Below are 14,800 nucleotides of genomic sequence, written 5' to 3'. Positions count from 1 at the left end.
GGGATGGTCTTGATCACTGCCTCCTGTACAATGTCATGAACCTCTGGTTCATAGGCCTCAAACTCACAGTAGAGGCCCACTGAGCATGCCTTGAACAATGGCTGGTTTGCAGATGTCCCCATAGACCATGGGCTTGTGGGCAGGTGCTGTGCCCTTTCACCTTTGTATGCTCATGGCCCAGCACAAGGCTGGGCATGTTGGTTGAACAAACTAAACCCCAAAGCCAAATATAAAAGTGAGGGACTCTAAGAGTTCAGACTGTACTCAGCAAAGAGGAACTATTTTCATAGAATATATTCCAGATGATGACATAGTTATGATTTCTATCAGTTGGTCCCAGACCTTATGGTGATCCTCATTTAGTGGGTGTTGCCTGAGTCTGGGACCTGTAGTTTTAAATAACTTCCTGGATTATTCCCAAACCAAGTCTCAGTATAACAGGACCGAGTGAGGGCCTCCAACCCAAGCCTGCAAAGCTATGCTTCTAGAAGATACCCAACCTTATCTCTTTATTAAAATCTGTGTGTGCATGGGCCACTACCAACTGTCTCCATCAACTGAACTTAGCCAAACACACTTTCCAGAGCCAGTGGCTCCTGCTTCCTCTTCCTTTCAGTTCAAAAGGCTGAACAGTAGGTTTATCCTTAGTCCACTAAGCAAATACAGGATTTCTCTCCACATTGTCACTCCTAAACATGTCTCTGTCCATCTGGGCCAGTTTAGAATTGCTATTCTTTTTAAAGAAAAAAAAAAAGTTCTCAAATGTTTTTTATTCACCCAAGAAAGCCATTATCATATACTTTCCTCTGCGTTTGCTTTAAAAATATACATCCAGTCTGAGATCCTGAAGGATGCCAGCTTTGGTCCCAGTCAATTTTCTCAGTGTTCTCCCGTGTCACTTAGCAGGATTTGTGCACATCATCGGCGCTGCATGAACTGGTGCTTGTTTCACATCCCTTCCCACTTATTTCTTTAAGGGCAACCTACAGATGTGTTTTCTGGGAAGACACTACTGGCCCTCAAGGTATTTAATGATGCTTTTTAAAAGTATCCATGTGGGAACTTCCCTGGTGGTTCAGTGGTTAAGAATCCACCTGCCAATGCAGGGAATACAGGTTTGATCCCTGGTGAGGGAACTAAGATCTATCATGTCATGGAGCAACCAAGCCCATGCACCACAACTACTGAGCTTGTGTACTCTAGAGCCCATGTGTTGCAACTTCGGAGGCCTAGAGCCTATGCTCTGCAGCAAGAGAAACCACCGCAACAGGAAACGCACACAGCGCAACTACAGAGAGCCCAGTGCAGCAACAAAGAACCAGTGCAGCCAAAAATAAATAAAGAACATTGAAAAAAAATCCATGTAAATGAATAGCTTCTGGACATGAAAGTTCAAAAGTTGAAAACCAAGGAGCAAAAGTGTCTCTATTCCTTTCACTCCATGAGTCCCGAGTACCTGCATGGAGGGGAAGGGCTTGGCTCTTCATCCAGGGAGTTTTCTTTCTAGCAAGGCTGCTGGCCCACCGGCCCAGATATCTTACTGCCACTCAGTCACTAAGCACTCTGTCTACAAGCCTCTGGTAAATCTTGGGTGAACTTTTCCTTCTCACATTCAACCCTGTGCAATCTAGTTGTGTCCTGCCTTACAATCAATCTGCTTCTCAGATCCTGTTCTCCAAGCAAAGCAGGCAACAATAAAACTCCTTCCTAACAAGGAAAACGGAGCGGGAAAGATCACTGCTGCAAATGGTGGTCAATACGGATTCACCAGATACATTTCATCACGATAAATTGCATTCACCTATCTATTTTGGGGGGTGGAACGGTGACAACCCACTCCAGTATTCTTGCCTGGAGAAGCCCATGGACAGAGGAGGCTGGTGGGCTACAGCCCACAGGATTGCAAAGAGCTGGACATGCCTATGGCCTTGATTAGAGTGCAGCAGAGGCTGAGGCCAGGACAAGGGAGCTGAGAGTGAGGCTGACCTGAGGAGGGGGGGTTGGAGGGGACAGGGGGCCTTTCCTCCACCCCTCACACTGGGGAAGTTGCCTCCATTCCCCTTGTTCTGGGGCATTACCCACTGAGCCTCACTCATGCTGTGACAAGCTAGCTACTGAACACTGCCACTGCCCCCATCACTGAGATCTGACTCTGCATCCTGCTGCTCAAACATGCATATTTAGTTTTCACCACCAGACACTGAACATGTCACACCCCTTGCCTAAAATGACTTCTCCCTTACCTGTTCTTCAAGGTTGACTTTAAATGGTAACTCAGTCCTTTCTGCTTCCACAAATGCAAAATGACCTCTTTCTTCCCAACTCTAAAAGTGAGGTAGGGACTTCCCTGGTGAAGCATGTATCTGCTGATACTTTTTACGTTGACCTGTCTTTATACTTAGAAATGTCTCTTAACAGTAGGCTTCTCCAGTGACTCAGATGGTTAAGGATTTGCCTGCAATGCTGGAGACCTGTGCTCAATCCCTGGGTCAGGAAGATCCCCTGGAAAAGGAAATGGCAACTCACTCCAGTATTCTTGCCTGGAGAATTCCGTGGACAGAGGAGCCTGGCAGGCTACAGATCATGGTGTTGCAAAGAATCGGACACGACTGAGCGACTATCACTCACTCACTCACTGCTGCTGCAGTGGATAAGAATCCACCTGCCAATGCAGGGGACATCGGTCATATCCCCAGTCCAGGAAGATTCCATAGGGCGCAGAGCAACTAAGCCAGTGGGCCACAACTACTGAGCCCGAGCTCTAGAGCCTGCAAGTTGCAACTAGAGCCGGAGCTCTAGATCCCACAAGCTTCAACCACTGAGCCCATGGCGCTAGAGCCTGTGCTCTGTAAGAAGAGAAGCCACGGCAATAAGAGGCTCAAATACCACAATGAAGGGCAGTCCCCTCTTGCCACAACTAGAGAAAGTCCATGTACAGCAACGAAGACACAGCACAGCCAAAACTACCTAAATCAATAAATTTCAAAAACTAAATAAATAAAAGTGAGCTAGTTTTACACCACTTATTGCTGTTTCCCGTAGATTAGTTATTTGTGTATCTATTTTCCCTACTGAACTATTAAGCATTCTGAGGGTAAAGCCTGCGTTTCTCTCATCTTTGAGTCTTGCACAATCCCTCACGAAGGACAGATATACAGGCTATATTCCTAGAAAGAAGGGAAGGGGCGGGAAGGAAGGCACTTAGCTGGAGGGGTGATTTCAGATCCTGGAAAAAGCTTCCTCTGGCAAATCTCATGCATCTGGTCTGGGATGCTTGACAGTTCTATCGAAGCCTAAGGTCTGATACAGTTACAAAGGAAATTTTCAAGGGAAAGGAAACACTTTTAATCCCTAGTATTCACTCTGTGTCTAGTCTTAGATTACTGTGAATGAGAGTCAAATTCTTTCTGGAAATCAGGTTTTGAAAGGGAGTGAAAAGAAGGAAGGCTGGGGAGCTTTCATTTGGGGCACCAAAGGAAAATGTCTCCTGCTTCTTCCCGGTGCCCTACGTTGTGAAGAGGTCAATACATTTTCAGTTCAGTTCAGTTGCTCACTTGTGTCCAACTCTGCGACCCCATGGATTGCAGCACATCAGGCTTCCCTGTCTATCACCAATTCCCAGAGCTTACTCAAACTCATGTCCATTGAGTTGGTATGCCATCCAACCATCTTATTCTCTGTCGTCCCCTTCTCCTCCCACCTTCAATCTTTCCCAGCATCACGGTCTTTTCAAATGTCATTTGGAGAGTGTCAAATCAGATGCCTGCAGTAATACACAATGCCTGAGACAGACCTTTAGTTTCCTACTTCTCTCTGGGAGGACGGATCTTTCCTTCCTTCCTACATTTCTTTCTCTCTTGTTTCATCAGAGACTTGAAAGTTTTGTGGACAGGATACTAAAATCATTTGGGACCAAATAATTATGCCCAAAGCATATTCATTTATAAGGGAATAAAATACGGTAAGTTTGACTTGAGTGATTTTTATCGGCCACTTTGAAGGGATTCACAAGAAATGTAGAACTAATCAGAGAAATATTGGGAAACAGCATTATTACAGGCTAAATTTGTACCCCCCTCCCAACTCACATATTGAAGTCCTAGCCCCTAGGTCCACAGAATGTGACTATGTTGGAGATAGGAGCCAAAAAGAGGTGATTAAGGTAAAATGAAATTGCACGGGTGGGACCTCATCCAATCTGACTGATGTCTTTATAAGAACAGGAGATTAAGATAGAGATCTCTACACACACAGAAGAAAGACCACTGAGGACACAGCAAGAAGGTGGCCATGGGCAAGCCAAGGAGAAAGGCCTCAGGAGAAACCAAACTTTCCCATACCTTGATCTTGGACTTTCAGCCTCTAAATGTCTGTTGTTTAAGCTGCCTCATCTGGTATTTTGTTATGGCAGCCTGAACTAATTAACATGAGCATGATGCCAGAGATGCCAGAAATAAAGAAAATAGCCTAAAAATGGACACATTTTAATAAAATCTCTCCTCGTCTCCTATGACTGCCAAGCATCATATAGGAGTTGTGGGAAGAAGAGCCATAGCTTTGATGAACAGTAAGTGAAACAGTGGTGACTCATCAACAATGCAGGTCTTGCCCCAGTGAGGCCAGAGGAAGTATCTCCAAGGATACCTGATAAGACATTTCAGTTCAGTTCAGTCGCTCAGTTGTGTCTGACTCTTTGCAACCCCATGAACTGCAGCACTCCAGGCCTCCCTGTCCATCACCAACTCCCAGAGTTTACCCAAACTCACGTCCATTGAGTCAGTGATGCCATCTAACAATCTCATCCTCTGTCGTCCCCTTCTCCTCCTGCCTTCAATCTTTCCTAGCATCAGGGTCTTTTCAAAGGAGTCAGCTCTTTGCATCATGTGGCCAAAATATTGGAGTTCCAGCTTCAACATCAGTCCTTCCAATGAACACCCAGGACTGATTTCCTTTAGGATGGACTGGTTGGATCTCCTTGCAGTCCAAGGGACTCTCAAGAGTCTTCTCCAACACCACAGTTCAAAAGCATCAGTTGTTTGGCACTTAGCTGTCTTTATAGTCCAACTCTCACATTCATACAAGACTACTGGAAAAACCATAGCCTTGACTAGAAGGACCTTTGTTGACAAAGTAATGTTTTTGCTTTTTAATATGCTGTCTGCTGCTGCTACTGCTAAGTTGCTTCAGTTGTGTCTGACTCTGTGCGACTGCATAGACGGCAGCCCACCAGGCTACCCTGTCCCTGGGATTCTCCAGGCAAGAGTACTGGAGTGGGTTGCCATTTCCTTCTCCAATGCATGAAAGTAAAAAGTGAAAGTGAAGTCGCTCAGTCATGTCCGACTCTTAACGTCCCCATGGACTACAGCCTACCTGGCTCCTCTGTCCATGGATTTTCCAGGCAAGAGTACTGGAGTGAGGTGCCATATGCTGTCTAGGTTGGTCATAACTTTCCTTCCAAGGAGTAAGGGTCTTTTAATTTCATGGCTGTAATCACCATCTGCATTTAGTCACTTAGAAATTGTGAACCTAACCGCTGGACAAGAATGACAGTAAAATCACTAGGAGCTCAAAACACACACCACATTAGGGCAACTGCTATTGTTGGTATAAAAAGACCATAATGTGATCATGGTTGCACAAAAGAACCAACATTTGCACATGCAAAGCACATATAATTTGAAAAATATAATTTATCTGGAATTTGCAAAATAACCAATCTGGTTTTTTTTAATGACCATTACATGTAGAATTTTTTATAGATACCACTAAGATTAAGTACCCTAATAGGTCTTTAAATTATGTTGATAATAGTACATAATCTGTGCTAAACGAAGCCTATGTGTTATTCCCCTAATAAACCACCTGGCTTGCTTTGTGCTAAAAGCACATCGTGGCTCCAATGGCATGGAGTCTCCTGCATCATGTCTTATCAAGTTTCCCCAATTTTGTGACTGAAAGATTTTCTCCTATAAGACTTCTGTTTTCCATCATTTGCTTGTGTGGCCTCTGGCAACTTGCAGGTGTTTGTTTGGAAAGGAGAGGCATTTTCCAAGATGACACAATACACTGATGTTCTAAATCCTGGGAGCTTGAGTCCTGCCTGCTTCTGTTTCTAGGAGACTTTATATGGTTGGCCATTACCCATCCTCTCTATCCCCATCATTGCCACTGCTGCCTGTGACTTTGCCATTTAAGGCTGTTAAGCACTTTTCCCTAAAGAACAGCCTGAGCCATAGAAGGGCTGTGGGGTTCACTGGCGTTATTGTGCTACTTGTTGGTGCCTTGGAAAATGGGTCACCTGGGAGTTGAAACTAAGCACTGAAGAGAGGATGGTAATTCATTCATTCCCTTATGAGCAACTGTGGGGAGAGCAGCACTCAGCCATGAATGATAACCATTCGTGGTTTCAGACCAGACTGAAGGGCGTCTATGGACCGACTAGCTCCAGCCTTAGCCGTACAGCTGACAAAACTGCAGATGATTTCAAGTACATCAGTGGTGGATTTTAAGGGATTATGCACTCACATTTTAATTCACCTAACAGCTTTAAAGCATAACCATTCAGCGTGAATATGTGCAAGTCACATTTGTCATTTAAAATGTTCTCATTGCTGGGGATTTCCCTGGTGTTCAGTGGTTAAGAATCTGCCTTTCAATTCAGAGGACATGGGTTCAATCATTGGTCGGGAAACTAAGATCCCACATGCGTTGGGGCAACTGAGCTCAAAAGCCAAAACTAGAGAGAAGCCTGTGCACTGCAACTAAGACTCGAAGTAGCCATATATTAAGATGTTCTATTTGCCACAACTAAAAAGTAAGTTGTAGCAGCTAAAATTAATTTTAATAATGTATTTTATTTTACAAAGTATCCAAAATATAATTATTTCAATACCTAAAAATATTGAAAACTTTTAATGAGATATTTTATCTTCACTTTTTCATACTAAGTCTTCTAAATCTGATGTGTTTTCACAGTCTGTCTCAATTGGATGCTGTTTTAATCAGAAATGCTTGGTCTGAAGTAGATTTCATAGAATTGACAATTGAAAAACTGGATTCATTTACAAACCTAAATTGGTCCAAGTGGATTCATTTACAAACCTAAATTGGTCCAAACCATGACTGTATTATTAGATTTTCAATTTAAATTTAGATTAAATTAAAATTCAGCTCATAATTATTTGGAGACTAATAATTATGATCCAGCATATGCCTAGGAGTGGTAGAAAATAAAATTTAAAATGGTAACTTGGGGCAGTTTACAGCTTCAAATGGCAGGCCAAAGAGTTTTTTCTAAATGGGGAAAAAGGTTTCTGGTGAGGAGGGATGTAAACTGTGTTTGGGGGAAGATTCACATAACATTGATGTGGATGGTGGATGGAAAGGGGGACAAGTTGGTGGTGAAAAGAACAGTTAGTTACTGCACTAGTCCAAGCAAAATATAATGAAAAAGTGAGGAAGATGCTAGGAAAGTAAATAAAATTATAAATTTAATAAGTATATATATAAGGATATCAGGAAATGTGGGCAGGAAATCAAAGAAAAGGAGGGGTCAGAGAGTTCTATGACAACTAAAATAAAGAAGTACAGAAGAAGGGCTGGAGGGAGAGAAGTTATTTCTATTATATTTGATATAAATGTTTTTAAAAAGATTGGAATATGTACATATGTTCTAGTGGGTGGGAGGAGACCTTTGGGCAGACATGAAAAGAAATCAAAATCTATTTATAGAATTGTCAAATTAGCAGAATGGGCAACTTTCTTAGAAGTACTGTATACTATTCCAACAGTTGGGAGTGTCTGATAAATTAAATTATGGTACCACTTTTTAGAAATTTATGCAGCTGTTAAAAATTACTGCTGTTGAATTATTTCAAGGGATGTGGGAAATTGCTTAAGATGTATTTTCAAATGAAAACTTTTAAGTTTAGCTAATAGAAGTCCAATGTTTTTAAGAAAGGATATGCACTTACATAATGTATAGCACAGAAAATGTATAGAAGGACACATACCAGGCATATATTATCTCTTCAGAGTAAGACTGAAAGGGGCAAGGGCTTTTATGTTATTTTACTTTGGTTTTGCTTGAACTTGCTTCAGAGAACGTATTATTTTTATTTTTGAAAAGGGAGACCAAAAAAACAACTAAAAGGGTTTCTGTCAAAAAATTAACTCCGGGGACTTCCCTGTTGGGCCAGTAGTTAAGATGCTACACTTCAACGGTAGGTGGTTCAGTCCCTGGTCAGGGAACTAAGATCCCACATGCCACATGGTGCAATAAAAAATAATTGAAGAAAGAAAAAAAGAAGAAAAAAAAAGAGAAAACAAATAATTGAAATCAACAAATGACAATGAATTATCTCTGGGCCATTTTAATTTTCTTATTACAAACTTTTTTATATTTCAGTATGTAATATTTTATAATCAGAAAACATCATAAAGGAAATTATCTGTAATATCAATGGTAAAATCAATTTTAAGTCTGTTAGCAAAGCCATAGGTTAGGGTTGGGTGTTTCTTCAAACAGATTTGTATCTAATTTCCTTTACTTTTGGGGGGCTCACACTTACTTTTATAGCTGCTGAAGCTATTTCCACACATTAAAAAAATGATTTCCATTCAATGTGGCCAAAAAGGAAAATGGAGGCCAACCCCAAGGCAAACATTCCTTAGAGAAGACAAAAAGCCTCTATAACCTGTGGAATGAAAACTTCACCAGTAGAATGTGACTCTTTTGTCATGAATGACTTCAGTTGCTGGTAGACAGAAATTTTTAATGAGAACAAAGAGCATTGGAATGATTTCAATGCTCTGGTTGTCATTCCAGGCCAAACACACCAGTAACTTTATATGATAATGATAGGGACAAAGAACAAGGTGTCCCATTCACTGTGAGGCTCCTGCAACAAGAGGGCGCAGAGTCTCACTGAAGTGGAAACGAGAGGGAACCCTCAAGGAGCGCAGAAAGGGCTGTGAGCAGGTAAATCACCATTAGCCACATAAATAATGGCAGAAAATGGGTGAAGAGATGAAAAGATGCCATCTGATCATTCACCAATGTAAAGATGTGCACTAAATCAGGGTCTTTTCTGTCTGACGCTGTTGTTTTTACTGAACAGTTAAGCACCCAAGGAAATACCAGTTGGGTCTTAAAGACAATTTATAGCCGGGTTGGCCTCATTGCACCTGGCTATGTTTTGACAGCAGGTTTCGTCAGTTTACAGCGGAGATTCTTGTCTATGCTATAAGCTGTCACTAATGCAACTAGACCTTTGGAAAAAATGTACTGCTCAGAGGCAAATCTTTCCCTTCCACAGACCCCTCCCCCTTTTAATGAAAAGCAAAAGCCGGTGGCAAAGCCTCTTCTTCTTCAAGGGAAATTACAGAACCTCCTGGGAGTGAGCAGGTCAGCCCCAGTGTGATGGCGCAAGTCGGATGCGCCTGCTTCTGGGCACTCGATTAAGGACTCTTTCTTTCCTCTTCCCTTGGGGCTAACTGCTCAACACAGCCGCCTTGTTGTTCTGGGCCAGGAAATGCAGGATTTTGCTCTTTGAGCTCCCAACTTTTTCCAGCTTCCAGGCCCCCCTAAGAATGTCTGGGAGCCTTGCAACAGACCCACCTGGGAACTCCAGGCAGCCGGCTTCAGTGGGGGGATACCCACCCCTCACCCTCTTCGAAAACAAGAAGAGCAGGGTGTGGCTATTTGGGATCAGACAAACCTTAACTTTGTTCCCCGGGATTTTTGTACTTAGCTAGTGGCCTGGTTTGGAAGCTGCCGTCTTAGAAATCACAGGAACTCATTATATGTAACATACACGAGTTGAAAGCACTGCTTCCCAGGACCAGGTGCGCCCTAACCACTCACTTTGTTCTGCGTGTTTAGGACACAGCATTTTATTCTTTTTGGCTCCCAGAAGGACTGGGCCAAACAAATAAGTTTTAACAGGTGACGCGCATTCCTGAACTGAAGGCAGTGCGTCCTTCCTTAGGAACGAGCTCCTGGTGGCTGGTGGCAGACCCTGCCCCATGTGTGGCAGAACAGGACAAAGACGAGAGGAGAGGGATGGAAAGGTAATGGAGAACAGCCCCTCCTGTTCCTTAATTTCATGGTTCACAGACATTCATTGACATTCAGACACTCCCAAGGGGAAGCTCATATAACCAGTCATGAAACCAGAAAAAAGCAGGCTAACAGGGCTGCTTGCTTGCGCCTCAGGCAGACTTTCTCCCCACTGTGGGGTCCACTCCCAGACACTCAGGCCCACTGTGATGGGTCTGCAGCTGCTCTGGGGGTTGGAAGAGTTCCAGGCCCACCGGGTCCTTTGACCAGGCGCTTCCAGGCAGGGCCCAGGCTCTAGCTCGGGGGCGGCCCTTGAGGCTTTGGGAAGCACAAGACCGGGGGAGAGAGCAGGGGGTAGGAGGCTCTAGGCCAGGTGACTGCCACACAGTGAGGGCCGCCTGGGAATGTCTCCCTCAGAATCACTATGGGCTGAAAGGGGGAGCAGAGAAATAAACCTGAAGGAGAAGTAGGTCCTGGTCCCCAAGACAGAGAAATAAGTCTGAACGGCTCCTTCAGATGAAAAGAGCAGCTGGAGGCAGAGATGCGGAAGTAGAGGAGAGAGCCGAGGGCAGCTGCATGGGCCAGTGAGGGGGAAACTACGGGTATGCCGGGTCAGAGGAGAGTGACAGGCAGGCCAGCTCACTCGTCCGGCTGCATCCGCAGAGCAGAGCTTGGGACGCTGGCGGCGCTGGACCGCTGCCTGGTGATGCTACCCACAGCGCATCACACTTTGGAGGACCTCACTGAACACTCAGTTCAGAGTAAACCAGAATGTCCCCCTCTCGCACCACAGTCACTAGGGGCAGAGGCCCAAGGCACACTCCACCATGGCAGGCTGAACAGTGTGGGAGACATCATCCTCCTGACTTAGGGACACTGCAGCTCAGTGAGCTGGTTACTTTTACGTGCGTTTAGTCCCTCAGTCAGGTCTGACTCTTTGGCAACCCCAAGGACTGTAGCTCACCAGGCCCCTCAGTCCATGGGGATTCTCCAGGCAAGAACACAGGAGTGGGTTGCCCAGCCCTCCTCCAGGGGTTCTTTCCAACCCAGGAATCAAACCCAGGTCTCTCGCATTGCAGGCAGATTCTTTACCATCTGAGTCACCAGGGAAGTCCATGAATATTGGGATGGGTAGCCTATCCCTCCTCCAGGGATCTTCCAGACTCAGGAATTGAACTGGGGTCTCGTGCATTGCAGGCGGATTCTTTACCAACTGAGCTATCAGGGAAGCCTGCTTACTTGTATAAGGATATTGAAAAACAAAACAAAACAAAACACTGTCATGATTGATATACTAAGCGATAAGCCTTACAGTTCTCCACAGAGTCTGGTGAGGTGGTTATCTGAAGCTCACCTGTGGAATTCCAGAACTCTCCAGCCAGTCTCGGAAGATGTTTCCAACAGACAGCTCCGGCCTTTAAAAATAAAACAACAACGAAAAAGAAAAGGATTAAAAAGTTACAGAGTGGACTTCCCTGGTGGCACAGTGGACAGAAATCCACCTGCCAAAGCAAGGGACATGGGTTCAATCTCTGGTCTGGGAAGATTCCACACGCTGCGGAGCCACTAAGCCCACACACCGCAACTACTGAGCCTGTGCGCTGCAACAACTGAAGCCCGTGCTCCAAAACAAAGAGCAGTCCGCCTTCATCGCAAGTATAGAGAAAGCCTGAGCGCAGCACTGAAGACCCAGCACAGCCAAAAATAAATAAATCAATAAGTTTTTAAAAGTTACAGTGCACTTATTATTAATACACAGAATGGTTCTAACTATCGGGGCATTGTCCTTTCAGAGAAATCTGGAGAAAGTGCAGTGATGTCTCAGGTTAAAGTGAGGAGGGGGGCGCGGTCACATTCAGTAGAGCGTCTCTCTAGTCCACAGGAGTGCACATGATGAGATCTAAGAATCAAAGGGGCCCCACAGGAGGTCCTTGATGCCTTGAGAGGGAGTCTTCGTTGGGAGTGCCTATGCAGGGAGGAGAGGGCATGTTCATGGGACATGTCAGGCGTGACTGCTTCCTGGAGAGAGCTGGAGTAACGTGAAAACTGAACCTCACAGCACTGAGTGCATCAAAATGAAATGCCAACTTCACGGTGACGATGGATGACAGCAAGCAAAAATGATACAATTCATCATCGGAACCCAAGGAGGCTCAGAGCCATGAAGCACACGCGGCTTCTGCTGCTTGTTTTCAAGCAGGTCTTCATTCCGCTTTATTTGAAATGTTATGATTGCTTGTTTGATCCAAAGTCAGCTGAAATCTTTTGGTCTCATGCCTGCTGATTTAAATACTCCTTTAAAGGCACAATATGTTTAGGGTCCACAAACTTTAGGTCATGTCTTCCTGTCTTATTGAAGTTTAAGCAATTCCTCCCTGGCTTCAAGATAACTCCTGCTCATGTCCAACCTCTCCAGCCACAAAGGCCTTTCTGGAATCCTTTTCCAGGCCGCGTACGTCACACCCACACGGGCCTTGTCTTCTGTAACACAGCATTCTGTCACAGTCTGAGACTGCAATTTATTTTGTTACTTGACTTGTAAATGTCCCCTCACTAGATCAAAGCTCTCTGAGACCAGGGTCGGTGTCTGTTTTACTCACTTCTCTTAACCCTGCATATCCCCAGAGATACTTTTTATTTGAATGAATCAAAACACATTTCATCATTGACTCAATAAAAATTATTCCTTTTTAAGTTAATAATCACCTTGCCCAGTAAGATATTCCCAAGTCATTAGGGTCTGTATCTTTTAAAATTTTATGTATTATATACTCCATTACACATATGAAATATTCCCTCCTCCCTCCTTTGGAATTGTAAAGAGGTTGTGGAAAGATACAGTGCTGTCTGCATCAGTAAAGATGCTGAAGGCCAAGTGCTCCCCTCACACCTGTACCATTCTGCTGTAGGCTGGACATAGTGAGGAGGGAGGGAAAAGTGGGCCTAGGTGGCTTAGGGAAGACAGGGTTGACTGATCTTGTCCTTCCTTTTCTTCTTCACTGAGAAGCAAGTCACTAGTGTGTCTTGGTTTTCCCTTGTTGTTCAGTTGCCAAATTGTGTCTGACCCTTTGAAACCCCATGAACTGTAGCATGCCAGGCTTCCCTGTTCTTCACTATCTCCCAGAGTTTGCTCAAACTCATGTCCATTGAGTCAGTGATGTCATCCAACCATCTCATCCTCTGTCACTTCTTTCTCCTCTTGATCGCAATCTTTCCCAGCATCAGGGTCTTTTCAGATCAGGGGGCAATTGGAGCTTCAACTTCAGCATCAGTCCTTCCAATGAATATTCAGGGTTGATTTCCTTTAGGATTGACTGGTTTGATTTCCTTGCTGTCCAAGGGACTCTCAAGAGCCTTCTCCAGCACCACAGTTTGAAAGCATCAATTCTTCGGCACTCAACTTTCTTTATGGTCCAGCTTTCACATCTGTACATGACTACTGGAAAAGCCATAGCCTTGACTAGATGGACCTTTGTTGGCAAAGTAATGGCTCTGCTTTTTAGTACATTGTCTAGGTTTGTCATAGCTCTTCGTCTAAGGAGCAAGCGTCTTTTAATTTCATAACTGCGGTCACCATCCTCATTGATTTTGGAGCCCAAGAAAATGAAATCTGACACATTTCCCATCCATTTGCCATGAAGTGATAGGACCTGGGGAGGTCTTCCTTACGCAGGGCAAAAGCAAAGGTGGTTGAAGGGGGCAACTGTTGCTATTTCAACAAAGAGAAAATACACAGAGGGGAGAAAAACTAGTTTGGATTCATTTTTGAGATGATGCTCATCTGTGGGATGACCAGACAGGGAAGAGACCAGAAGTGAATAAGGGGAAGGTGACCACCCTCCTAGGCTGTCTGTCCAGTTCCCAGGTCAGTGACATTACTGGCTGTGCCTTGTATGAAAGGCCAGGAGCCACCATTCCTGGGCTCTTCCCCACTGTTTCTTTGTTGTCATCTCAGTGCCCATGGCCAAGTCTCATCTGTAGGCTGTGAGAGTATGGAAGTGTGTGTTCATGTGCGTGCTTGCACACGTGCCCTCAGATGCCTGTGTGTGTGGGTGTGTGCACACGTGTGCACACGTGAGCACACTTGGAGTGGGGGTGGGATACCCAGAAGAGATGGGATGATCTCTCAGCACACTAAGGTGATTATACTTCTTGGATTTGATTTATTCGTTTGGCCATAGAAAGAGGCTCTGGAAATGCCCTCACCTGGCATAATTGATATGCCAGGAGGAGGAAAGTGGTGTCAAGGGGCCACTTAGAGAAGCGCCCAAGGGGACTTGAGGTTGTTTTACTTTCTAGTGACATGTGCCAGGCTGGAAGGTAAGACAGATTTGGTAACTTCCATTGAGGATGATGTTCAGAAGAAGGTTTGTTCTTGTTTGGAACATATGCAAACAGTTTCCACCTGGTCTGGCACCCAGGGGGCAGTTCATCTGGTGTGTAGAGCTCCTGCCTGGGGCTTGAGCAGCTATGGAGGCCCTGCTGGCGCTCTCAACTGTTTGACCCAATTTAGAAGCAAGGGTCTGTTTTTATCCTCGTCTATCCTTCATTGGTGCTTCTCTCTAAGTAGCCCATTCATCTTCTTCCTTTCCAGCCAAGGAGGGACAAAAGGTCTGGTTACCCATCCTTCAAGAGGTACCCGGGAAGGCGGCTGCACTCGGAACTGAGCTGCACTATGTTGTAGATTCTAGGAAAATGGGCATTCTTAAACCTGCCACAACTTAAAATGAAGAATTTAGA

At 44.6% G+C, this 14,800-nt stretch overlaps 1 protein-coding gene across 2 annotated transcripts in view; it reads right to left on the bottom strand.

Annotated features, from left to right (window-relative positions):
* C8H9orf3 (chromosome 8 C9orf3 homolog) overlaps window positions 1-14,800 on the bottom strand; it is a 420,759-nt gene that overhangs the window by 97,219 nt on the left and 308,740 nt on the right. For both annotated transcript variants that reach the window (XM_018052467.1, XM_018052468.1), the window contains one exon: window positions 11,415-11,475. In XM_018052467.1, the coding sequence (XP_017907956.1) occupies window positions 11,415-11,475 (61 nt within the window). The remainder of the gene's footprint in view (window positions 1-11,414; window positions 11,476-14,800) is intronic.

Source organism: Capra hircus, chromosome 8 (assembly GCF_001704415.2).
Source record: "Capra hircus breed San Clemente chromosome 8, ASM170441v1, whole genome shotgun sequence".
In the NCBI taxonomy this organism is placed as follows: Eukaryota; Metazoa; Chordata; class Mammalia; order Artiodactyla; family Bovidae; genus Capra; species Capra hircus.
This window is presented reverse-complemented; position numbering and strand designations above follow the sequence as displayed.